Consider the following 27,583-nt stretch of genomic DNA (forward strand, 5'->3'; position numbering starts at 1 on the left):
ACTCAATCTTGAGAGGTGAACCTGGAGTGCCAACAACACACAGGTAATGGTACTACCACCTGAGCTGGCACTATCTAGAATACAAAACCAAAGAGTTCCTAAACTGTGACCCTGTTTTAAGACTTGCAAGTTCTCATGAGGCCTCAGTGAATAGTAGGGGCTGTGGAGAAATGGGATGGGGTGTAGAAGAGAGAAGGGTGGTGGGGGTACAGTCTCAGCTTCCTACCTCAACTGGGACCCTGATCACCACCACCACCAGACCATCCCCCCCTCCCCAGTCGAGATCTAGGGAACTTGAGATCTAGTTTCATTTTGATGGGTTCCCCATTGGAGATGAGGAGTTTTTTTCTCTTACGGGATCCATAATGAGAGGCTGAATAGGCTGTGGATATTGTCCCTGGAGTGTCGGGGGCTGAGGGATAACATTATAGAAGTTTATAAAATCATGAGGGACACGAATAGGGTGAACAGCCAAGGTCTTTTCCCCAGGGTAGGAATGACCAAAAATAGAGGGCATAGGTTTAAGGTGAGAGGGGAAAGATTTAAAACGGACCTAAGGGGCAATTTATTTCACACAGAGGGTGGTGCGTGTGTGGAATGAGCTGCCAGGGAGGGTGGTGGAGGCTGGTACAATTACAACATTTAAAAAGCATCTGGATGGGTATATGAATAAGAAGAGCTTAGAGGGATATGGGCCAAATGTTGGCAAATGGAACTAGTGTAATTGAGGACATCTGGCTGGCATGGAAGAGATGGACTGGAGGGTCTGTTTCTGTGCTGTACATGTCTAGGATTCTACAAGTCTTTGAAAACACTCTTGCCAGAGGCTCGGGACCAGTCAATATTTTTAAGGCCAAGGTGGGTAAATTCTTCATTAACAAGGGAGTCAATGGTTACCAGGGAGTAGGCAGCAAAGCAGAGTCAAGGCTATAAGCAGATCAACCATGGAATGGGTTCAAGGGGCTGAATGGCCTGCATTTGCTCCTAATTTGAATGAATCTTACTGGTATGTGGAGGAGAAAGCACTAAATCTGATTGTTTCAAGGTGGTCTACCTGGAAAAGAACAAAGGGAACAAATCTGAAAAGGCCAGATCTTTCTGGGGTGAAGGGGGAATGAAAAGGGGTGTGGGACCAAATGTGGAGCAAAGAACCTGCCTAGGCCCACAGCAGTGGTGTAGGGGTATTCTTAATGGGGTAACAACCCTAATCCTCTGGGGATAGGGGTTCAAATCCCACCATAGTAGATTATTACTTCATTTTAAAACTAGCCGAATGATGGTCATTGTTGTGAATCCGTCATTGTTGCCTGGTGTGGCCTATACGTGACTCCAGACCCACTATGATGTAGTTGATCCTTTACTGCCCTCTGAAATGGCCCCAGCAAGAGACTCAGTTCAGGGACAATTAGGAATGCAATAACCCAGCCACACCTCCATCCTGGATGGAAGAAAATAAAACCTCTCGACACAATGCTATCCAGCAGCTTATATGGAGGCTCCCGATGTAACACCCAACTAGCCTGAAACACTGAAAATAACCTTCAAAATGTCAGTCTGCTCTGATTTCAGCTGAAGCTGTTGCAGAGGAGGGAGGCTCTCCCTCTGACTGCATACTCTTTGCTAATGCTGGTCCTTTGTTGGTTTTTTACTAATCATTATCCTTTTAAAAAAAAATCTAATCTTGCAATAATCAACTCCAGAAAACAGGGAGAGTCAGGAATCATTTAATTCTGAGGACCCATATTCCATACACTAACCAGACGTTTCAGCGGCTTTTGTGAGTTATATGTCCATAAAACAAAACCCCTTTAAGGATTTCAGCATGTTGTATAAGGTCTGAAAGAAGGATATGTTTTGAATCACATTACTCTCAAATAAATTCTTAAAGGGAAAGGAAGCTGTCTCAAATTGTACAGAGACTGGTCGATCCCCTGTGCCTTATCTCATGAACAGACAGGATGAAGTATTGAGTTTCTGAGAGAGAATTTAACCCGTATTTTAAAATTCTCACCCGCTGTCGCCTTGCCTTCCTCCCTGCCTCTGAAAACCCCTCCAGCCTCACAAGTTACCCCCAAAGGACACTCCTCATGTTCCAGAGTATCTCGAATTCCAATCCACTGTTGGCTGCCAGGTCCCTGACCTCTAGAAAGCTCTCCCCAAACCTCTCTGCAACCCCTGCTCTATAAGTTGCTCCTCGGAACCTACCCCTTTGTCCAAGCTATGGGTCACTTGTCCCATACCACCTGAAGTTGTTCGATTTAATATTTGTCTCGTATGCCTGGGAACGCTGGGCAACATTAAAGGCACTACATGACTATAAGGGATAGCAGAGTGGCTCAGTGGTTAGCACTGCTACCTCACATGCCAAGGTCCCAGGTTCAGTTCCAGCCTCAGGCAACTGTCTGTGTGGAGTTTGTAAGTTCTCCCTGTGTCTGTACAGGTTTCCTCTGGCTGCTCCAACTTGATGGATTGACCATGTTATTTTGCTCAGTGGATGATCCACGGGAACTGGGGAGTTCTGCAGATAGAGAGGATGGATCTTCAGGGGGTCTTTGTGGATTCCACGGGTTGAATGGCCTGTTTCAACACTGGAGGGATTCTGTAAGTTGTTTTAAGCATAATGCAGGGGATCTGAAGTTCTGAAGGCCCCTCTAGTGGTAGACAAGAGCAACTGCAGGCAGGACCACTTGTGACACAATGGGGTAGCCCACTGAGAGAGTGCAACATTAGCCCGAGCAGATTTAATCTATCGTACACTGACTGGGGCATTAGGGCTCCTGCAGTGAGCCAGCATTGACAGGATGGACCAAAACGTCACCACTGTGAACATTCTACAATTCAACTCCACTTGAAGACATAATGAACAGAGGTGATAACCCAGACCCTCCCCCGCACCCAGTCGTGTCATTGATGGAATTATCCTTCATCTTGCCTGCCTCTCTGTGGCCATACTGGTTTCATTTATCTGCCTCCAACCCTATCTGTACATCCACTTCATGTTTGCTTTGACATTTATTCATGGGATATGGGCACTGCTACCAGGGACAGTATTTATTGTCCCCCTTGAGAAGGTGGGGGTGAGCTGCCTTCTTGACCCGCTGCAGTCCGTGTGCTGTGGGTTAACCCACACAGTGCCCTTAGGGAGGAAATTCCAGGATTTTGACCCAGCGACACTGAAGAAATGGCGATATATTTCCAAGTCAGGATGGTGAGGGACTTGGAGGGGAACTTGCAGGGGGTGGTGTTCCCACTTGTCCTTCTATACGGAAGTGGAGGTAGGTTTGGAAGGTGCTGTCTGAGGATCTTTGGTGAATTTCTGCAATGCATCTGGTAGATGGTACACACTGCGGCTACTGAGCGTCAGTGGTGGGCAGAGTGGATGTGGTGCCAATCAAAGGGGCTGCTTTGTCCTGGATGGTTTTGAGCTTCTTGAGAGTTGTTGGAGCTGCCCCCATCCAGGGCAAGTGTGAAGTATTCCATTACACTCCTGACTTGTGCCTTGGAGATGGTGGATAGGCTTTGGGAGTTAGGAGGTGAGTTAACCGCTGCAGTATTCCTAGCCTCTGACCTGCTCTTGCAGCCACCGTATTTATGTGGAGAATCCAGTTCAGTCTCTAGTCATTAGTAACCCCTAGGACACTGATGGTTGCCATGTGTTTATCCAGCTTCCCCTGGAACACATAACACCATTCCCCCAAATCTCTATCTCTCTGGTGGGAGTGAGTCCACATTCTCACCACTCTCTGGGTACAGGAGCTTCTTCTCTATTGGGATTATTGGTGACTGCCTCAGATTGGAGAATCCCAGATTCCGTCTCTCCCATGAGTGGCAAACACCTCCCTTAGATCCACCCTGAGCAAAGGTGCATTGCCCTTTGGGCAGGGCTGAGAACTGCCCAAAGGTGGCACCGTGGCTCAGTGGTTAGCACTGATGCCTCACAGCGCCAAGGTCCCAGGTTCAATTCCAGCCTCGGGCGACTGTCTGTGTGGAGTTTGCACATTCTCCCCGTGTCTGCGTGGGTTTCCTCCCACATTCCAAAGATGTGCAGGCCAGATGAATTGGCCATGCTAAATTGTCCATAGTTGTTAGGTGCATTAGTCAGATGGGCGAGGGTGGGTTACCTGTTGGAGGGTCGGTGTGGACTTGTTGGGCCGAAGGGTCTGTCCCTACACTGTAGGGAATCTAACCATAAAACTGGCACAGAGCTGCATGTGGGGAGGTGAGTATAAAAGTGAAAATCACTCTGCATTGCGAGGATTCCAGATAGCGATCAGCTTCAGTGGGTTGCTGGGATAGCATTAGTCCAGCCCGCTGTGTTTGCTGGTTTCTGTCAAAATGGATCCACTTCCTGAGTGGGTTTACTGCAATGGTGATTCCCAGTTGCTGCTGTGGTACTAATGAATTCCGTCTACAACGGTTCCAAATCTGACCAGAAGGGAGAATGAACTGGGAGTGTTCAAGGTGCAGCACACAGAGGGTGGATTAACTACATGTGACCATCACTTGTGTGCCTCTACTGCACAAAAACTGACCACGCACACAGCTTGGACGGGCCTCATCTCCTTCCTTCACAAAGCTGACTCCTGCTCAGAGTCACACTCTGGGGAGAAGATTAGATTAGATTAGACTTACAGTGTGGAAACAGGCCCTTCGGCCCAACAAGTCCACACTGACCTGCAACCCACCCATACCCCTACATTTTACCCCTAACTAACACTATGGGCAATTTAGCATGGCCAATTCACCTGACCCGCACATCTTTGGACTGTGGGAGGAAACCGGAGCACCCGGAGGAAACCCACGCAGACACGGGGAGAACGTGCAAACTCCACACAGTCAGTCGCCTGAGTCGGGAATTGAACCCAGGTCTCAGGCGCTGTGAGGCAGCAGTGCTAACCACTGTGCCACCGGGAAAGTCAATTGCAACCTCATTGCTAAAGTCATCCATGCATCCCGAGGAAGCTGCCTCCCTTTCCAACTGACAGAGGGATTTTGGAGTAGAAATAGACCACTCAGCCCATCAAACCTGCACCTCCATTCCGTCGGGCAGCTCTGAACGTCCAAACTGACCCAGCCACGTGGTGAGGTGGAGAGTGATGATGCACGTGTTTACCAATTGGCTCACCCATCAGCTCCTCCAGACAGACCCCCTTCCACTCAGCCTTCACCATAATTACCCCTCTCCTGCCCCAAGCAAAGAGCAGAGGCAGAGATCCAAATGTCTTCCCTTGAGTTTCATCAGCACATATCAGGATGGAGCAGGAGGAGGCCATTCAGCCCCTCAAGCCTGCTCTGCATTTGACTAGATCAGGACTCATCATTTACCTCAACTCCATTTCCCTGTACTAGCCCCCAATGTCTTAAATATCTACAAACCTAGCTATCGCTGTCCTGAACTCACTCAGAGATGGAGCCTCCATAACCCTCTGGGAGAGAATTCCAAAAGTTTCATGCCCTTTCTCTGTGAAGTTCATAGTTCCTTGAAGTCACACATAGACAGGACAGTGAGTAAGGGGTTTGGTATGCCTGCCTTCATTGGTCAGTGCATTGAGTGGAGTTGGGAGGTCATCTTGCAGTGCTACAATTCATTGGTTTGGAATTCTGCATTCAATTCTGGTCTCCTTGCTTTAGAAAAGATGTTGTGAAATATTAAAGGGTTCAGAAAAGATTTACAAGGATATTGGCAGGGTTGGAGGGTTTGAGCTATAGGGAGAGGCTGAACAGGCTGGGGCTGTTTCCCCTGGAGCGTTGGATGTTGTGAGGTGACCTTATAGAGGTTTATAAAATCACGAGGGGGCATGGATTGGGGGGGAATAGGCAAGGTTTTCACACAGAGGGTGGTACGGGTATGGAATGAGCTGCCAGAGGAAGTGGTGGAGGCTGGTACAATTACAACATTTAAAAGGCATCTGGATGGGTACATGAATAGGAAGGGTTTGGAGGGATATGGGTCAAATGCTGGCAATTGGGACTAGATAAGTTTAGAATATCTAGTTGGTATGGATGAGTTGGACCGAAGGGTCTGTTTCTGTGCTGTACATCTCTATGATTCTAAGACGTTGCTCCTGATCTCAAATGGCCTATCATGTTTTAATGGACATATGAAATAGAAACAGAATAGGCCATTCTGCCCTTCAAGCCTGCCTCACCATTCAATAAGATTAAGGTTGATCTGTTTGTGTTTTGAATTCCACGTTTTGTATAAGACTCTGGTGCGGCTGCATCTGGAGTATTGTGCGCAGTTTTGGTCGCCATACTATAGGAAGGATGTGGAGGCACTGGAATGGGTGCAGAGGAGGTTTACCAGGATGTTGCCTGGTATGGTAGGAAGATCGTATGAGGAAAGGCTGAGGCACTTGGGGCTGTTTTCGTTGGAGAAAAGAAGGTTTAGGGGTGACTTGATAGAGGTGTACAAGATGATTAGGGGTTTAGATCGGGTTGACAATGAGAACCTTTTTCCACGTATGGAGTCAGCTGTTACGAGGGAGCATAGCTTTAAGTTAAGGGGAGGTAGGTATAGGACAGATGTTAGGGGTAGATTCTTTACTCAGCAAGTCGTGAGTTCATGGAATGCCCTGCCAGTAGCAGTGGTGGACTCTCCCTCTTTATGGGCATTTAAACAGGCATTGGATAGACATATGGAGGATAGTGGGCTAGTGTAGGTTAGGTGGGCTTGGATCGGTGCAACATCGAGGGCCAAAGAGCCTGTACTGTGCTGTATTTTTCTATGTCCCACCAACTCCCAATGCCTTTCGATGCCCCGTCCAACAAGAATCCACCTCTGCCTTAGAAATATTCAATAAATCTACTTCCATCACTTTCTGAGGTAGACAGTCTAAATGCTGCACAACCTTCACAGAGAACAAAAAAGTCATCTCCTCTCCCCCTGAAAGGGTGACCTCTAATTTATAAACAGTGCTCCGGGTTCTGGACTGACGCACATAAGGAACCATCCTTCCCATATCCACCTTGTCCAGACCATTCAGGATTTTGTACACTTCAATCAAACCACCCCCTCACTCTTTTAAACTCTACTGGAAACCAGACCAGTCTGTCCAACCTTTCCTCAACCAAACAACCCAATCCTTCCATGTATCAATCTGGTAAACCTCCTCTGAACCACTGCCACTGCACTTACTTCCTTCATTAGATAAGAAGACTAGAACTGCATACTGTCCAGAGTTTTCTATGCCCCTGGTTCCAGACTCAATGGCATTACCCATCACTGAACCCCTCACTATCAACATCCTGCGGTTTACCATTGACCAGAAACTGAACTGGACCCATCACACAAACACAGTGGCTACAAAAATAGCTCAGAGACCAGAAAATACTGCAATGAATAACTTACCCCCTGACTCCCCAAAGCCTGTCCACAAACAAAGAATTCCTACAGTGTGGAATGATGCCATTTGACCCATCAGGTCCACACCAACCCTCCGAAAAGCATCCCATTCAGACAAAACTCCCTCCCCTATTCCTGTAAATCCTGCATTTCCCATGGCTAATCTGCCCAACCTGCACATTGTTGGCACACATCGAGAGTGTGATGGAATACTCCCCACGTGCTCTAATAACATTCGAGAAGCTTGAAACCATCCAGGAAAAAGCAGCCTACTTGATTGGCACCACATCCACAAATATTCAATCTCCGAACCTCACACTCAGTAGCAGCAGGGTGTACTTTATTTCTCGTACTGTAAATACAACACAGTGGCTTCACTTTAAAGAGTGAGGCAATAACCCTGTGATTTGTCAAACATGACATTTCCTGTCCACACAAAAATGACAGAATGTTCCACAAGGTGACATGAATCTGCCAGGAAGGATTCTCCACTACAGCATTAACTCTGAGATGAACTGGGCAGATCAAACCTAAAGGAACAATCAAGTGGTCTTGCTGGGAAAACTCAGCAAGTCTGGCAGTGGCTGTGGAGAGAGAAACAGGGTTAGCATTTTGATTCTGGTGAGGTCTGTTCTTCAGAAGGTTCTGAACTCTGGACTCAAAATGTTAATCTCTTCCTCTCTTTCCACGGGAGCCTCCAGACCTGCTGAGTTTCTCCAGCACGTTCTGTTTGCGATTCAGATCTTCAGTTCATTTTTTTAATTGAATAAGATGATTCAGTTTGGCCCCTGCTCCCTCCGTTTGCAAAAGCACTATTTGTCATAACAGGGAGCAGTCTGCCCTGTCCTACCCAGAACCCAGGGCCCGGCCTGTGTCAGCTGCTGGTGCTGGAGCATTAATGGTCTCAGGACCTTTGAGGTAGGAGCAGGAGAGTGGAAAGGGATTTAACATCAACACCACTCCTCTATTGCCGCACAGTGACTTAGAGGAGGCCATTCAGCCCTTGCAGTTCACTGAGCGACTGGAAGTCTCTGTAAAGTTGGGGGGGAGGTGGTGGCAGGGGAGGCTGGAGTAGTGGTGGGAGAGGAGGGGGTAGGAGGGGAGGTGATGGGAGGGGAGGCTGGAGTGGTGGTGGGAGGGGAGGGGGTGGAGGGGAGGTGGTGGGAGAGGAGGCGGTGGGAGGGGAGGTAATGGGAGGGGAGGCGAGCGGAGGTAATGGGAGGGGAGGTGGTGGGAGGGGAGGAGTGGGAGGGGAGGGGATGGGAGGGAGGTGGTGGGGGGGAGAGGGTGGGAGGGGAGGTAATGGGAGGGGAGGCGGTGGGAGGGGAGGAGTGGGAGGGGAGGGGATGGGAGGGAGGTGGTGGGGGGGAGAGGGTGGGAGGGGAGGTGATGGGAGGGGAGGTGGTGGGAGGGGAGGAGTGGGAGGGGAGGGGATGGGAGGGAGGTGGTGGGGGGGAGAGGGTGGGAGGGGAGGTGATGGGAGGGGAGGCGATGGGAGGGGAGGTGGTGGGAGGGGAGGCGATGGGAGGGGAGGTGGTGGGAGGGGAGGTGATGGGAGGGGAGGTGGTGGGAGGGGAGGTAATGGGAGGGGAGGCGATGGGAGGGGAGGCGATGGGAGGGGAGCGGAGGTAATGGGAGGGGAGGCGATGGGAGGGGAGGTGGTGGGAGGGGAGGCGATGGGAGGGGAGGTGATGGGAGGGGAGGTGGTGGGAGGGGAGGTAATGGGAGGGGAGGCGATGGGAGGGGAGGTGGTGGGAGGGGAGGTAATGGGAGGGGAGGCGATGGGAGGGGAGGTGGTGGGAGGGGAGGTAATGGGAGGGGAGGCGATGGGAGGGGAGGCGATGGGAGGGGAGCGGAGGTAATGGGAGGGGAGGCGATGGGAGGGGAGGCGATGGGAGGGGAGCGGAGGTAATGGGAGGGGAGGCGATGGGAGGGGAGGTGGTGGGAGGGGAGGTAATGGGAGGGGAGGCGATGGGAGGGGAGGCGGTGGGAGGGGAGGCGATGGGAGGGGAGGTGGTGGGAGGGGAGCGGAGGTAATGGGAGGGGAGGCGATGGGAGGGGAGGAGTGAGAGGGGAGGGGATGGGAGGGATGTGGTGGGAGGGGAGGCGATGGGAGGGGAGGGGTTGGGAAGGGAGGTGGTGGGGGGGAGGGGAGGTTGGAGTGGTGGTGGGTCTGGCTCGTCCACACTAGCCTCTACAGCCAAAGGCACATTCACGCGGTCAACTTCAAGAGTTCCTTCCTGGATATCTCAAGAATTGGACTGAGCAGTGTGACACCTCTGCTGTACAATCACCGAGTAGGGGGGTGAGCTGGATGGAGGTGGGGGTAGTTGAAGGGATGGATCCTACCATAAGACCATGTCTTTGGGAGATGGTGGGAGAGAGACATGCCAGGAAAGAATTGTGATCGTGAATTGGGAGTATAGCTCTGGGGAGAATGTGTGGACTGCAGATGCTTAAGATTCCCCACCTCACCCTAGTTCCAAACTTCCAGCTCAGCACTGTCCCCATGACTTGTCCGGACTTGTCCTACCTACCTATCCCCTTTTCCACCTATCCACTCCAACCTCCTCCCTGACCTATCACCTTCATCCCCTCCCCCACTCACCTATTGTACTCTATGTTACTTTCTCCCCACCCCCACCCTCCTCTAGTTTATCTCTCCACCCTTCAGGCTCACTGCCTTTATTCCTGATGAAGGGCTTTTTGCCCGAAACGTTGATCTTACTGCTCCTCGGATGCTGCCTGAACTGCTGTGCTCTTCCAGCACCACTAATCCAGAAGCTGGAGAAGTCAGCATGGGTGGCTCAGTGGTTAGCACTGCTGCCTCACAGCACCAGGGTCCCAGGTTCGATTCCAGCCTCGGGCAACTCTGTGTGTGGAGTTTGCATATTCTCCCCGAGTCTGCGTGGGTTTGCTCCAGTTTCCTCCCACAGTCACAAAGGTGTGCAGGTCAGGTGGATTGGCCATGCTAAATTGCCCATAGTGTTAGGTGCATTAGTCAAAGGGAAATGGGTCGGTGTGGACTTGTTGGGCTGAAGGGCCTGTTTCCACACTGGAAGTAATCTAATCTAATTACTGACAGAACAATGCCCCCTCCAGAAATCTGATGTCATGAAATGTGCTTTTAACAACAAGCCCCTTATTTTAGGCCGTGGATTCTGTGAAGACAGAAATGAGGCCACAAACGCTGAGCCACCATGAGGACAAGTGTTTTAATGTGGAGTGCAGTGAGCTGGGGGAAACCTGAGGGTTAGGCATCCCAGAGCCCCACTCACAGACTGTGAAATGCCGTGCTCTGAAACACACACCACAGGAAGCTGAAAAAAGAGGCCATTCAGCTCATCTCAGCCGTTCTCTCCCGCACATCCTTCCTTCTCAGATAACTATCCCATTCACTTTCAAAAGCCCGGTTTGGAGCTGCCTCCACCACACTCTGCACTCCAGACCCTAACCATTCGCTGGAGTTTGTCATGTTGGCCATGTCGCCACTGCGTCTAAATCTGTGCTCTGTCCTTCTCAATCCTTCCACCAAAGGCAACGGTTGCTCCCTCTCTATGCCTTTCAGGCCTTCAGGACGTACACTGCCACCATCAAACCTCCTCTCAATCTTCTCATCTCCAGGGAAAAACAGACCCACCTTCTCCACGTCCCTGCAGTTCCTCACCCCTGGAGCCAATCCTTTCTGCCCTCTATCTCTAATACCCAGGCAGCCTTTCAGAAGAGTAGCTTCTAAGATAGAACATGGTGACACCAAGAGGAATGGGCCGGTTATCTCAGGTGACTGAATGGCTGGTGTGCAATCTAGAATAGACTCCAAGAGCGTGGGCTCAATCCTCACACCGGTTGAGGTTATCATGAAGGATTCTCCTTCTCAATGTCTCCTGGGAGCGTTCTGATACTCAGGTTAAACTACCATCAGTTGTCTCCCTCAAATGAGAGTGGGATAATCTTTAAGGAACTCACAGCATCCATAGAGAGCGTTAGTTAACGTTTTGAGTCTACTCATTACAGTCTCCAATATTTACAATAATGTGCTCCTTGGACTATCAGGTGAAGATGAGCCAGTTATGGTTCTAAATGAGGTTTGCCTTGTCTCTCTCTCTCTCTCTCTCTCTCTCTCTCTCCCTGTCACGGCCTGACCAGCTTCAACAGACCTACGCTCCCAGCGTTAACTGAGGCCTTTACTTTGGTTCGGTTTAGTTCTTAAAGCAGGCTTGGCCGCCCCCTCCTGGTCTCTGTAGGTGGCTCCCTCGGGTCCTGACTGTGAGGAGTTGGACTGACACCCCCCCTAGTTTAAAGAGGAAGCGGGTGGGGGAATAGGAGGAACAACAGGGTGGGGAGAGGAGGAAAAGGGGGGGGGGGGGGGGGGGTGGGGAGGTTGGAGGGTAGAGAATGAACTTCACAAGGTGGGCAGTAAATGGGGGATTAAACTCACCTGAACGACCACAATCTGCACAGGATATTAGATCCTCGGGACACCCAGTCTTCTTATTTCCAGAAATCCCGCCCAGGCAGAAATCGCAATAGGTGTTCGGAATGATGGTCCCATCGGGGGCTTTCCTAGCTGCAGGACATTACGTAACAGTCAATAGGACGGAGACAGATGCAAACATCTTCCTTACACTCCCTGAGCAATGGGATGTCCTGCACACACCTTTCCAGGCGGGAGGTTCACTCCAGGAACCAGACAGGGGACAACCAGCAAGTTCAAGAGTCCTCACCCCACTCCCTCCCACCATAAAGTCAGGGCAAGGTTTTATTTTGACTCCTCTCCCACTCCTCAGTAACACCACTTTGCCAAGTGGGTCACGCTCTCATGGAGTCTTTAACAGCACAGAAAGAGGCCATTCAGCCCATCTTTTCCACTCCCATCTATTCTCATCTAATTTCCCAACATCCACCTGCCGCCTTATGTGCTGTGGTATTTTGAGTGATCATCTTAACTGCTGTGAGGCTTCCCATCTCTGTCACCCGTTCAGGCAGTGAGTTCCAGATACCCGCTACCTCCTGGATGAAAAATATTTTCCTAAAATCTCCTGCTCCTTACTTTCAAACTGTGCCCCCTGGTCACTGACCCCTCTGTCCACCCTGTCTATGTGCCCCAGAATTTTGTGCAACTCAATCAGGGCTCTGTCCCCAACCCAACCTAACCTCCTCCGCTCTTAGGAAATCAAACCCCATCCTATCTAGTCTCTCTTCATCGCTGAATCGCTCCAGCCCAGGCAACGTCCTGATGAATCTCCTCTGCGTCCTCTCCAGTGCAGTCACATCCTTCCTAGAGTCAGGGACCAGAATTGTACACAGTACTCCAGCTGTGGCCTAGTGTTATTTCCAGCTCCATCCTTGCTCTTGTATTCAATGCCTAGACTCGTAAACGCAAGTCCCCCATGTGCCTCGATAACCACCTTACTGACCTATCGTGCCATCTTCCAGGATCTATGGACATGCCCACAAGGTCCCTCTGATCTCTTGTCCTTCCCAGGGTATTCCATTCCTAGGGTACACCATTCACTATGTATTCCTTTGCCTTCTTAATCCTCCCAAAACGCATCAGCTCACACATTTCAGGATCAAATTTTATTTGCTGCCATTTGGCCCATCTAACCAGTCCATCTTGAGTCAGAAGGCTGTGGCTTCAAATCTCGCTCCAAAGACTCCAGCCGCACCGTCCAATTGGACTGAGGAAGTGCCACACTGTCAGATGCGCCGTTTCTCAATTCAAACCATGAATCCAAGTCCTGTCCATGCTCTTGTGAAAGGGGGAAGAGAAAGGGAGTTCTCCTTGGTGTCCTGGACAACGGCAATCCCTCAATCAACATTACTAAAGAACAGATTAGCGGTTTGTCACAACTTTACTGTTTGTGGGAGATTGCTGTACATGATCTGGCTGGTGAATCTCTTACAATGTGACAGGACCTGCATCTCAAAGGTATTTTATTGCTTGTAAAATGCTTTGGGATGGCTTAAGATCACGAAAGGTGCTATGTCAATGCACAGTCTTTTTCCAAGGACAGTACAGTCTTCACACAGGCAGTATGATAATGGGGAGTGGCAGGGAAAGGAATGAGAGGTGACGCTCCTTTGTCACATGTTTCACATTCAGCGGTCTGAGGCACTCCCATTCCCATGAAGAGTTATGGTTATCTCTCTGAGGGACTGACTGAGCTCCTCTCCAACAATGAATGGGTGTGGGTCAAGGTTGTAGCCCATGAGACAGTCAGTCTGGATCCCAATTGGTACTGAGCATCTAACGTATCTAAAGCAGATCTGGTGTCAGTGCATGTCCTTGGAAGCTACGTCTGTAGTTGTAAAGTTCTTTATTTCCCAGCCTTGAGTCTACAGCCCAAACAATAGACACATTTAACATAGAAACATAGATTATAGCAGCAGAAGTAGGCCATTCAACCCATCAAGCCTGCTCCACCATTCAACATGATCATGGCTGATCCTCTATTTCAATGAAATACTCCCACACTCTCTCCATACTCCATTACCCTCCAGAGGTCTATTTATGTTGTGAACATATCAAGAACATTTCGTCCACGGATCTCTTTGGGAGGGAACATCACTAGTCCCTGAGCAAAGAAATTCCTCCTCAGTTCAGTCCCTACTTCCGCTTTATATCCCTTTTATAATCAATTCCCCTCACAATCAGAGCCAAGGTTCCATTTTCCACTGCACGCTCTGCTTTAAGAGATCCTCACTGGATGTTCAGGAATTGGACTGAGCAGTGTGATGCCTCTCCAGTATAATAACCCATTGACATACACCAGATTGGTAGACAAGAGGAGTTACATCTTAAGGCCTGAGGTGGGGATGTTCACCAATGATGGCACAATGTCCGGCACCATTAGCAACTCCTCAGCAGCTCATGTCCAAATGCAGCGAAACCTGGACAATATCTTAGCTTCGACTGACTATGACAAGTTACATTCAAGCCACACAAATGCCAGGCAATGTCCATCTCCAATAAGAGATTCAATGGCATCACCATTACTGAAACTCCCTACCCATTGGCAACATCTAGGGGGTTGTCATTGATCAGAAACTGAACTGAGCTAGCCAGTTAAAGATCACAGCTACAAGAGTAGGACAGAGGCTAGATATACTGCAGTGAGCAAGTCAACTCCTGGTTCCCAAAGCTTGTCCACCATCTTGGAGCAAGTGAGGACTGCAGATGCTGTAGATCAGAGTTGAGAGTGTTGTGCTGGAAAAGCACAGCAGATCAGGCAGCATCCCAGGAGCAGGATAGTCAACGTTTTGGGCATTAGTCCTTCATCAGGAATGATGAAGGGCCTATGCCTGAAATGTCGATTCTCCTGCTCCTCAGATGCTGCCTGACCTGCTGTGCTTTTCCAGCACCACACTCTCGACCCTGTCCACCATCTACAAGGCAGAAGTCAGGGGTGTGATGAAATACTCCCCACTTGCCCTGGATGGGGGCAGCTCCAACAAACACTCAAGAAGCTCATCACTGTCCAGGACAAAGCAGCACCTGCTTGATCAGCACCACATCCACAAACATCCCCTCCCTCCACCACTCATGCTCAGTCGCAGCAGTGTGTACTATCTACAAGTTGCACTATAGAAATCAACAAAGGATCTTTAGTTTGACCCTTCCAAACTTACAATCTCCATAACATAGGACAAAGTCAGCAGACATATGGAAACACCATCCCATCCAAAGTTCCCTTCCAAGCCACTCACCATCCTGACTGTGGAAATACATCGCCATTCCTTCAGAGTCGCTGGGTCAGAATCCTGGAGTTCCCTCCCCAAAGGCATTGTGGGTCAATCTACAGCCCATGGACTGCAGCGGTTCAAGAAGGCAGCTCACCGCTACTTTCTCAAGGGGTAATAAGTTCTGGCCCGAGCGGTGATGCCCACATCCTGTGAGTGAATAATGGCTTTCTCTTCCTGCCTTGCATTCTGGGATTGGGTGACAGTGGCCTTACTCTATTCGCTTGGTAACCGGGAGGTTAAGTGATCCAATCAGGTTTTCTTTTGGACTGAACCTGTCGCTAGGTGAAACTGTTCCTCACATGTCCTGAATGGAAGGTCCAAACGGAAGTGAAAAAGACAGTGAGATCCCTTATGAGTTAATGCTAATAGAGTTTAGGTTGCTTGGTTGGGTTTTTTTTCGTCTGGGGGGAATCTGCGGTCCTTGAAGAAGGAGGCCATCTGGGAGTTTAGGTTGCACCTTGTACATGGCACCCCTTTACTGAGGGCAAAATGACAGGCAACATTAAGTTCCCACTGGTTTTGCATTAATTAAAGATCTATATTGCGTTGTCAGTGAGCGCTAAATGACTTTTAGAGACCACTCCAACACCCAGGAATCAGTGAAAGCTTTTCACTCCATTTCTGACACATTATCTCCGTGACAATTGTGAAATAAATCACACAGGGACCATCTCATTCAAGTACAGTCACAGTTTATTGATTAGGAATGGCAAACAGGAAGCTTCCACCTTGTGAATGTCGACTGGCTCTGGACGTCCCAATACCAGTTCTCCCTGAATAAATCTTTCTACCAAATCCCATTGAACAGAGCAGATTCGGAACCCATTGATTCGTGAATCAACATCTCGTTCTTGACGAAATCAGGTTCAAACATCCAGCCTGTGCAGGAAGCTGTTAAACATGATAAAATCCTCCGTTATAACAGTGACTACACTTCACAGGGATTTCACCAGGCTGTAAAGAGTTCAGGGATGCTTGGAGCTTGTGAGAAATGTTACAGAAACCAGGTGTGACCTTTGACTCTTTCTCACGTTCTCTGCCTGGCTTCTGTAACACTGCCTGATCCAGGGTTCTCCACACAGCAGAGAGTCAGCCTGTGTCCAAACCACACACAGAAATCACTTCAAACATGCTCACTCTCACATTCACACACTCACTCATCACATGCCCCACTCCTGTGTGCACATATACCCACCGGCAAACACAAACACTTGTAATAACATACATACACACACATTACATATTGTATATGCAGATACCACATACATGCACATTATATGTGCATTTGCACATATGAATATTCATTCCCTGTTTACTTGTACACATACACACACAATTACACAACCCTGGTAGAGTCACACACCCACTGATTCATACAAACACACTTCATTGTGCACACACATACACACTTCATGCAATACGTACAGACTCACACACTCACGCACATGTGAATGCACTGATTCACGTGCAAACTTGCACACAGATATCCTCAGACATGTACTCATGCTCACTTACTCACAGCCATATTCCTGTTACCATTCTTCAATCCTCAAACATTCATTACGTGCAAGTAACAGCCAAGGAGCGGTGTCTCTGTAACTGGTGTCTGGACCTTGGACACTGACTAGGCATACAGTTCATTGTCAACTTCTAACTTTCTTAGCACCATGATGAACATTGGCAGGAAGAATAGAGGAGCTGAATATTATTTAAATGGTAGAAAGACTGCAGGAAGCAGCAGGCCAGAGGGGTTTAGGGGTCCTTGCATGTAACTCACAGAAAGCTAGCATCCAAGTTTGGGGGGGGGAGGGTGCGGGGAATAGAGGAGGCAAATGCACCACTGGCCTTTATTTCAAAATATAAAAAGAAAGGATTTGCTAAAACCATACAGGGCACTAGTTAGACCGTATCGAGAATATTGTCAACAGTTTTGATCCCTTTATCTGAGAAGAGATATCCTGACTTTGGAGGCAGTAAAGAGAAGATACGCTCAGTTGATAATGGATATTAAGGGACTGTTTTATGAGGCAGCATGATGTAGTTTAGGCCTGTACTCATTGGACTTGTGAAATATGAGAGGCAACTTTACTGAAACGTAGAAGATTCTTGGGAGTTCTGAAGGAGTGTCACCAAAATTGAAACATTAATTTTGCTTTCTTCCCACAGATTCTTGCCAGAGCTTCTGAGGTTTGCCAGTAATTTCTGTTTTTTTTCATTCATTCATGGGATGAAGCCAACACTGGCTAGGCCAGCATTTACTGCCCAGAGGGCAGTTAAGAGTCAACCACATAGCTGTGGGACTGGAGTCCCACGTAGACCAGGTTTTGTTTCAGATCTCCAACATCTGTCGCTCTTTGTTTTAGTTTGTTTTAAAATTCTTAAGGGGTTTGACAGAGTAGATGTGGAGAGGTTATTTCACCTTGTGGGAGTGTCAAGGGCCAGAGGGTAACATCTCAGAATAAGGGGTCATGGTCGGGGGTAACACAGAGATGAGGAAGCATGCCCTTTCTTGAAGGGTAGTGAATCTGTCCAATATTTTACCGCAGAGTGCTGTTGGGAGTGGGTCATTAAATATACTTAAGGTTGACAGAGCAGATTTTTAATTATCAAGTGGCAAATGGAATTTAATCCTAAAATGTATGAGATGATGGATTTCAGAAGAACTAAAAGGCAAAGGAGGACACAGTGAATACTCGGATCCTGTGAAGTACAGCAGATCTGATGGTCCTTGATGTGCATGTCCATGGATACTTGAAGAAAGTATGACGGGAATAAAATGGTTAGTGAGGCATGTCAGGGTCCAGTCATTGAATAGAAGGAGGTCATGATGGAGCTCTGTGCAACATTAGTTAGGCCACACCTAGGGTACTGTGTGCATTTCTGGTCACCACACTATAGGAAGGATTTGACTGCACTGGAGGGCTGCAGAGGTGTATGACTGCACTGGAGGGCTGCAGAGGTGTTTGACTGCACTGGAGGGCTGCAGAGGTGTTTGACTGCACTGGAGGGCTGGAGAGGTGTTTGACTGCACTGGAGGGCTGCAGAGGTGTTTGCACTGGAGGGCTACAGAGGTGTGTGACTGCACTGGAGGGCTGCAGAGGTATTTGACTGCACTGGAGGGCTGCAGTGGTGTTTGACTGCACTGGAGGGCTGCAGAGGTGTGTGACTGCACTGGAGGGCTGCAGAGGTGTGTGACTGCACTGGAGGGCTGCAGAGGTGTGTGACTGCACTGGAGGGCTGCAGAGGTGACTCACCAGGATGTTGTCTGTGCTGGAGCGATTCAGCGATGAAGAGAAGCTAGACAGGTCGGGGTTTGCTTTCCTGAGAGCTGAGGAGGCGGGATCTGATTGACGTGTGCAAAGTTCTAAGGGATGTGGACAACGCAGATAGGGAGATGCATCAATAACCAGATGGCACAGCTTTAAAACAGGGAGCAGCAGGTTTAGAGGGAATTCGAGGAAAATATTTTTCACCTCAAAGGTGATGGAGATGTGAAACTCCCTGCCTGAAAGGGTGGTAGAGGCAGGAACCCTCAAGACATTTGAAAAATAGATTTAGATTTACATGAACACTTGAAATTCTGGAGCATGCAAGACTACAGGCCAAGTTCTGGAAATGGGATTAAAACTGGTGGATGTTTGCTGACTGATGTGGATAAGGTGAGCTGAAGGAGCAAGTCCCATGCTGCAAATCTCTACGACTTGGAGAGAATCAAGGGCTATGGGCAAAAAGCAGGAAAATATAGATGCTTCCTAAATCAGCCACAAGCTTATCAAATGGCAAAACAGCCTCAATGGGCTGAATGGCCTACTTCTGCTTGTATGTTTTATGGTTGTACGATCCCAGTTCATGAAGTAGATGCCAGAGAGACACTATTAAATCCATCAGACACAGGCCATTCGGCCCATCTGCATCGTGCCTGCAAATCTTCTCTTTCCCCCCCCTCCCCCCCTTGACATCTCACCCCATCTCTTCTGTTCCTGCCTCCCTCAAGTTTTCCCTTAAATATGCCGTCACGATTCACCTTGACCACTGGCTGTGGGAGAAATCTCCGCAGTCCCACCCACCCCTGGGACAAGGAACAGCAACATCTGAACGTAAGTGTCTGCATTTCTTGGAATGTCCTTTTGCCGATCCAACTCTTGAGAGAGATTTTGTCTCTACTGCCACCACAGAAAGGTCATGACAAGGAAACACTTCCTGAAATTCTCCTTGACCTCCAGCTCATGTTTCCAATAATTTTAGTACCTTTGTTACATCATAGAAATTAGGAGCATGAATAGGCCATTCAGCCCTTCTATCCTGCTGCCCCATTCAATATGATCACAGTTGATTCTCTATCTCAATGCCGTTTTCCCACTTTCTCCCCATGTCCCATGGTGTCTTTAATATTTCAAAAAACAATCTTTTTCTTGAATATATTCAGTGTTCCAGCTTTCTGTGGCAGAGAATTCCACAGGCTGACTAGCCTCTGAGTAAAGAAATCTTAGCCCTAAGTGGTCTACTCAGTATCCTGAGGCTACGTTCCCTGTTCTAGACTCCATCACCAGGGAAACATCCTTCCTGCATCTAGTCTGTCCAGTCCTGTGAGAATTTCATACATTTCCATCAGTTTCCCACCCCCCCCCACCCCCCCCCCCATATCCTTATCCTTCTCAACCCCATTCAGGCAGGCAGTTTGGAAAATGCCTCTCTACCTCAGTAGCAGTTCCAACACACTCAAAAAGCTCAACTCCATGACAAAATAGCCCACTTGGTCGCCATCACATCCACCATCTTCAACATTCATTCCATCCATCATCGGTGCCCAGCGACAGTAGGGTGTGCCACCTACAAGATGCACTGCACAACCTCACCCAAGCTCCTTAGATGGCACCTTCAAAATCCAAGACCATTTCCATCTAGAAGGACATGGGCAGCAGACACATGGAGGAGAGTGTGCAGGGGGGCTGGTGTTTCCAAGCCACTCACCACCCTGACTTGGAAATAGATCACTGTTCTTTCAGTGTCGTTGGGTCAATGTCCCCCCTCCTAAAGGCATTCGGGGTCAACCTACAGCACATAGACTGCAGCGGTTCAAGAGGGCAGCTCACCCCCACCTTCTCAAGGGGCAGTAGGGATGGGCAATAAATGCTGGGCCAGCCAACAATGCCCACGTCCTGAGTATAAATAAACTAAGAAAGGTCAACACCACAAAGAGAATGATCTGAAGAAAATTACGCAAAAGTCACATCGTCAGCTACAGAATCCTTTGAAAATGAATAAATGAGAAAGGATGACATTAACATCGGAACACCTCAAGAATGATCATTACTGCCTCTTCCACTGCTAATGTGTTGAAACTGCAGTCGGAAAGTTCTAGAACCAACAGGATTTTATTTCTTGTTGCTGCAGGGATGGTGTTGTGGATAGTCAAATCTGTAAGCAGCCTGCTCCATTTGCAGCAATGTGTAGTGTCATTTGCATTCAGTATCAGAAAGGCGGGAGCGATCTCTCTCTCTTGGGGAAAAAAAAATCACGCAGGCTCTCAAATCGAATCGAGACAAACAAAGAAACTAGAGGGGTCTGTAATCAGCCCGTGGTTAGATAAGATTTTGGATGTCTTATTAAAGGCTAAGGGAATTCCTCCTCGTTATATTTGAAAGGGGCTGCATAAATGAAGATTGTTCTGGAAGGCATGCGCTGAATATTATTTCTCTTCACTCTCCCCCTCACCCTCTGCTGAGAATTCTGCAAGAGCATTTTGACAGGAAACCATTAAACAGGCCTCCCCCTCTAATTGAAACTATCAAATGCACTGAGAAATATTAAGCCTAGGGCCTTCACTTATATTTTTTTCAGGGAGCAAGACGAGTGGGTTGCCATGCCAACCCAATAACCAAGGCAACAAAGCAATCCAATTTCTTTTTCTGTCTCTCTCTCTCTCTCTCTTTAAACAGATGAGGGAGAAGAGGAGAATACTCACCCTGAGCTGAGAGATCCCTCCACCTCCTCCCAGCCTCATGGTCGCTGGCAGATCTGCCTCAGCCTTCGACTCCCAGCCACGCACTGGGGAACCACTGCCCCAAGCCCTTGCCCCAATGCCGGGTGCACTCGCACCAGTTCACAGCTTTGCCTTCCTTGAAAGGTCTGCATTTTGATGGCGCGTCCACATTTGGGCAGCACAGTGGTTAGCACTGCTGCCTCACAGCGCCTGAGACATGGGTTCAATTCCCGCCTCAGGCGACTGACTGTGTGGAGTTTGCATGTTCTCCCCGTGTCTGCGTGGGTTTCCTCCGGGTGCTCCGGTTTCCTTCCACAGTCCAAAGATGTGCGGGTCAGGTGAATTGGCCAGGCTAAATTGCCCGTAGTGTTAGAAAAGGGGTAAGTGTAAGGGTATGGGTGGGTTGCACTTCGGCGGGTTGGTGTGGACTTGTTGGGCCGAAGGGCCTGTTTCCACACTGTAAGTAATCTAATCTGAACCTCGTGCCCTTTTGTTTTGTAACCAATGAGGAGGTCATGGATTCCCTACGGTGTGGAAGCAGGCCATTCATCCCATCACATCCACAATGACCCTCCAGAGAACATCCCACCCAAACCTGCCCACCTACCTTATCCCTACATTTCCAATGGCTAATCCATCCAGCCTGCCCATCCCTGGACACTATGGGCAACTTGGCATTGCCCATCCACCCGAACCTGCACATCTTTGGACTGTGGGAGGAAACTGGAGCACCCGGAGGAAACCCACACAGACAGTCACCTGTGGCTGGAATCAAATTCAGTGCAAACCACTCAGCCCCTGTACTCTCGGATTGTAGAGAATATGGCAGCCAGTTATCGCACTGCAAGCTCTCGTGGACATGGCCAGAGAATGGTTTCCTTTTTGAGTGTAGGTTGCTGAGGGATAAATGTTTAAGGTGGATATTTGGCTGGGGTGGAAAGGGTGCGTATGAGGGAGAGGGAGCAATTCGTTTATTGCAATTCTGTTATAGGGTCTTTTACATCCATCTTGAGTAGGTAGCCTTTGTCTGAAATACAGCATGAACTGGAAGTATTTCATTTGGTGTGAAACATTTTGAGAAGCCCCGAGGTTGTGGAAGGTGCTATAGAAATGCAGGTTCATTTGTCAGACAAGGAAATTGCTTTCCCTTCCCTCTCCACTCTCTGTCACCGAGAGTGAGGGGTCCGTCTATGCACGGTCACACTCCATCTAAATCCATGCAGGGACACACAGGGCTGTAGATGCTGTCACTCTCTATCCTGCTCCTTCATCCACTCATTCTCACCTTTCGTTCTTTCAGTGTGGCTGGGTTAAAGTCCTGGAATTCCCCTCCCAAGGGCATTGAGGGTCAACCTACAGCACATAGATTGCAGCGGTTCAAAAAGGCAGCTCACCCCCACCTCCCCCCCTCCCCCCACCTTCTCCTGGGACCAAGCCCCTGGCCACTGCTTCAGGTGCATTGTAAGTTAAGGTGGAAGTTTGTGGTGAATTTATATAGCGCCCTTAATCTCCTTCATCCAGGGTCTTAACAAACAAACACTGAGATTGAGGCACAGAAGATGATATTGAGGCAGAGGCTTGGTCAAAGAGGGAGGTTTGAAGGAGTATTTTGATGGAACAGAGAGAGGCAGGCAGGCAAGAAATAACAGTAGGCCACTTGACACCTCTCTGCCATTATTTAAGATTATAGCTGATCTGATTTTAACCTCAACTCTACATTCCTGCTCACCCATGACAATGTTTCATTCCCTCGTGCCATCAATAAAACGGAGTCTGGGTGGGAAGCTCCTTCGGAGGGTTGACGCAGACTTGACGGGCTGAATGGCCTCGTTCCACAAAGTCGCAATTCCGAGTCACACCAACAGCGTGGGATCCTTCCTGCGCTGGCTGAGGACTCTCCTTCTCAACTCTTTGCCCTTGCCCGAGGGACGGTGATCATCAGGGTCAAACCATCCCTAGTCATCGCTCTCTCTAACGAGAGAGCAGCCTTATGATCCAGTCCGACTATGATGATTTAATTAGCCTGAAAAATTTTAAAGACTCTGCATCCACCACCTTTTCAGGAAGGGAATTCCAAAAACTCCCAATCCTCATCTCAGTTTAAATATGCAACCCCTTATTTTTAAACTATGACCCCTATCTCTAGATTCTCCAATAAGAGGAAACATCTTCTCCACATCCACCTGGTCCAGTCGCTCGGGATCTTATAGGTTTCACTTAAATCACCTCTGACACTTCTAAACTCCAGAGGGTACACAGATTTAGGGATTGGTGCATGGCTGGTTGAAAGACAGTTGGGATCCTTGATGGAGTTTTTCACGTCCAGTCCTGTCAGTCTGTTAAACAGCTCAAGGAGCCACCACTATCTCACGATGTCCTCCAGGAGACTGCTTGAAGATATAAAGGCAATTTTCCACATTGTCACTGCGTCAAGTGATCCTGCCCTCCCCCTTAAAAAGCCAACATGGTACATTGGAGCGCCAACCACACAGGATAGCCAGCTCTGCTCTCCTCCCAAACTCATACAATCCCTACAGTGTGGAAAGAGGCCATTCGGCCCATGCAGTCCACACCGTCCCTGCAAAGACCTACACCCCACTGTATTCCTGTAACTGCACATTTCCCATGACTAAGCTCTCCCTTCCACCCCCCCTCAACCTCCCCACCACCGCGCCCCCTCCCCAGCCTGCACATCTCTAGACACTGCAGGACAATCTCCCATGGCCAATTCTTGTAATCTGCACATCTTTGGATTGAGGGAGGAAATCCATCCAGGCATGAGGAGAATGTGCAAACTTATTTTTTATTTCAAAAACATACTTTATTCATAAAATATTTAGGGCGGCACGGTGGCACAGTGGTCAGCACTGCTGCCTCACAGCGCCAGGGACCCGGGTTCAATTCCCGCCTCAGGCAACTGACTGTGTGGAGTTTGCACATTCTCCCCGTGTCTGCGTGGGTTTCCTCCGGGTGCTCCGGTTTCCTCCCATAGTCCTAAAGATGTGCGGGTCAGGTGAATTGGCCATGCTAAATTGCCCGTAGTGTTAGGTAAGGGGTATATGTAGGGGTATTGGTGGGTTGCGCTTCGGCGGGTCGGTGTGGACTTGTTGGGCTGAAGGGCCTGTTTCCACACTGTAAGTAATCTAATCTGTACCATTGGTCATTCCACACATATGTAAACATTCCATTTCTTGGCATACAGAGACAGAGTAATCATTCATATATACAGGTCTGTACGATTACTATCCACATATTTAGCAGGGGGGAGAATGTGCAAACTCTACACAGACAGTCGCCCGAGGCTGGATATGAACCTGGGTCCCTGGCGCTGTGAGGCAGTATTGAGCCCCCTTTAATTCCTGGTAACTAGCTTAATCGTCAACTATCAACCGAGACAAGCTGACCTTGGCCCAAATCGGTCCGATCAGGATTCCCTCTCCCCATCCCTCTGGAAAGAACCTTGGCAGGAGGTAATTATCTCACATTGCTGACCCCCCCATTGTGGGGGTCACAGGGGAAACACAGCATAACCCAGCGATCACAAGGGAAGGAATGGCTTAGTCCTACTGTCACTAGATTATTCATCCAGAAAAGCAAGTGAGATCCTGGGGACCCAGGTTCAAATCCTACCAATAGCAGGTACTGGAATTTCAGTGATGGAAATGTGTTGCTGGAAAAGCGCAGCAGGTCAGGCAGTATCTAAGGAACAGGAGAATCGACATTCCGGGTATAAGCCCTTCTTCAGGAACTGAAGAAGGGCTTATGCCCAAAACGTCGATTGTCCTGTTCCTTGGATGCTGCCTGACCTGCTGCGCTTTTCCAGCAACACATTTTCAGCTCTGATCTCCAGCATCTGCAGTCCTCACTTTCTCCACTGGAATTTCAGTCCAATAGAAATCTTGAATTAAGTCTCTAATGATGACGGTGTTCACTAATGTCCTCTAGGGAAGGAAATCTCCTATTAATACCCAATCTGGTGTACACGTGACTCCAGACCGGCAGCAAAAGGGTCGACTCTTAACTGCTTCTTTGGGCAATTATGGATGGGCGATGACACCCTCACTCGGTGAATTCATTTCAAGACAAACGTTCCACCAAGTCACGCTCCCTATCTGCTGCTGGCAAATCCCACGCTCAGTGTCACAGCTCAAAGGCAAAGTCTGTGCAACCCACCACAGTTGTTAGATGCCCAAATAATTGTGGGCACTTTGTCACTTTAAATCTCTTTGACAGTAAAATTCTATCACTAAGAAATACAGAGGGAATCTTGGAAAGGTTTTCCTTGCTGGTTCCCTCTTTCTTCCTCAACTTAACGAAGGTGAAGGCTCTTTTTAGAAAGTCCACAGCCCCCCTCGGGAGCCAGATTCCCACTCAGCAGATTATGGGTTTGCTGCAGCTGTCTGCAGGCAATTCGCCCACTGGGGGCTTCACATTCAACAGTGAATGTCAACTTGGCTGATCTTATGCTTCGCCAAACTGGTGACAGATTTCTATTGTCCTCAACCCTGCCCTGCCCAGTATCCTGGGCCCTGACAGCACTGTGACTCAGGGGTTAGCACTACTGCCTCACAGCGGCAGGGAGCCCGGTTCAATTCCAGCCTCGGGTGACTGTCTGTGTGGAGTTTGCACATTCTCCCCATGTCTGCGTGGGTTTCCTCCGGGTGCTCCGGTTTCCTCCCACAGTCCAAAGATGTGCAGGTCAGGGTGGTTTAGCCACGCTGAATTGTCCTGTAGTGTGCAGGGACATGTAGGTTAAGTGGATCAGTCACGGGAAATGTGGGGTTATAGGATGTGGGTCAAATACTCTTCAGAGGGTCAATGCAAAACTTGATGGGCTGAATGGCCTCTATCTGCATTGTAGTGACTCAATACTGCCATGACACTTTATCTGGGGGCTTAGGATATGATCTGAAAATGTGTTGCTGGAAAAGCGCAGCAGGTCAGGCAGCATCCAAGGAACAGGAGATTCGACGTTTCGGGCATAAGCCCTTCTTCAGGAATGAAGAAGGATATGATTACATGGAGGCAATCCTAATCTCCCAGGAAATGGGTAGGGATTCAAGGGAATCAAGGGGTATTGTTGAGACAGTGGAGTTAATGATAACCAAGCCAGGATATCATTAAATTGTACAATACCCTCGATGGGCCAAAAGGCTTACTTCTGTTTCTATGCTCTTATCAAAACTCCTCAATTAGAGTCCAGCCTGCAATTTTCATTTCAACAGTAGCACAACACACAGACCGGGTTCCACTAGGGCCACTCACCTCCTGACCTCATTACATCCTTGGTTCAATAATGGACAACAGAGCTGATTTCCAGACAGAAGGAAGAGTGACATCAAGCTTGCACTTGACTGAGTGTAGCATCAAGAGCCTGAGCAAAACGGGAATCAGGGGAAAATGTTTTGCTGGTTTGAACCACACCAGGCACAAAGGAGGTCATGGCGTTGGAGGTAAGTCATCTCATCTCCATAACATCTCTGCAGGAGTCCCTCAGCGTAGTATCCCAGGCCCAACCATCAGCTGCTTCATCAATGACCTTCCCTCCATCATGAGGCCAGAAGATTGGAAGTTCACTGATGATTTCACAGTGTTCAGCACCATTCACAGCTCCTCAGATACTGAAGCAGTCCATGTTCAAATTCAACAAGATCTGGACAATTTCCAGACTGGAGCTGACAAGTAACATTCACATCACACAAGTGTCAGGTTAATGATCATCCCTAATAACAGACAATCTAACCACTGCCCCTTGAGAGTCAATGGTGTTACCATCACTGAACCTCCCACTGTCTATATCCTTGACCAGAAATTCAACTGGACTCGTCATGTAAATACTGTGGCTACAAGAGCAGGTCAGAGGCTAGGAATACTGCAGCGACTAACTCCCCTCCTGACTCCCTAAAGACTATTCACCATCCACAAAATACAAAACACAAGGCGTGTGATGGAATATTCCCAACCGGTCTGGATGGTTTCAGCTCCAAGAATATTCAAGAAGCTTGACACCATCCAGGATAAAGTAGTCCTTTTGACTAGCACCACTCCCGCAAGCATCCACTCCTTCCAAATTCTTCCTACTCATATACCCATCCAGATGCCAATGTTGTAATTGTACCAGCCTCCACCACTTCTTCTGGCAGCTCATTCCATACACTCACCACCCTCTGCGTGAAAACATTTCCCCTCAGGTTCCTTTTAAATCTTTCCCTCTCACCTTAAACCTACGCTCTCCAGTTTGGACTCCCCTACCCTGGGAAAAACACCTTGGCTATTGATCCTATCCGTGCCCCTCATGATTTTCAACATCAATGCTTAGTAGCAGCAGTGTGTACTATCTACAGGATGCACTGCAGAAGTTCAACAAAGATCCTCAGGCAGCACCTTCCAAACCCACGACCAATTCCACCTAGAAGGACAGGCCAGCAGATACATGGGAACACTACCACCTTCAAGTTCTCCTCCAAGCTACTTGCTGTCCTGGGTTGGAAATTTTTGGCCATTCCTTC

General features: G+C 48.8%; 1 protein-coding gene across 1 annotated transcript in view; it reads right to left on the reverse strand.

Moving 5' to 3' along the window:
- dpf1 (double PHD fingers 1) overlaps window positions 1–27,583 on the reverse strand; it is a 196,971-nt gene that overhangs the window by 8,350 nt on the left and 161,038 nt on the right. The window contains exon 8 of the mRNA XM_060855942.1: window positions 11,784–11,912. Coding sequence (XP_060711925.1) covers window positions 11,784–11,912 — 129 coding nt within the window. The remainder of the gene's footprint in view (window positions 1–11,783; window positions 11,913–27,583) is intronic.

The sequence above is a fragment of the Hemiscyllium ocellatum genome, chromosome 47 (assembly GCF_020745735.1).
Source record: "Hemiscyllium ocellatum isolate sHemOce1 chromosome 47, sHemOce1.pat.X.cur, whole genome shotgun sequence".
In the NCBI taxonomy this organism is placed as follows: Eukaryota; Metazoa; Chordata; class Chondrichthyes; order Orectolobiformes; family Hemiscylliidae; genus Hemiscyllium; species Hemiscyllium ocellatum.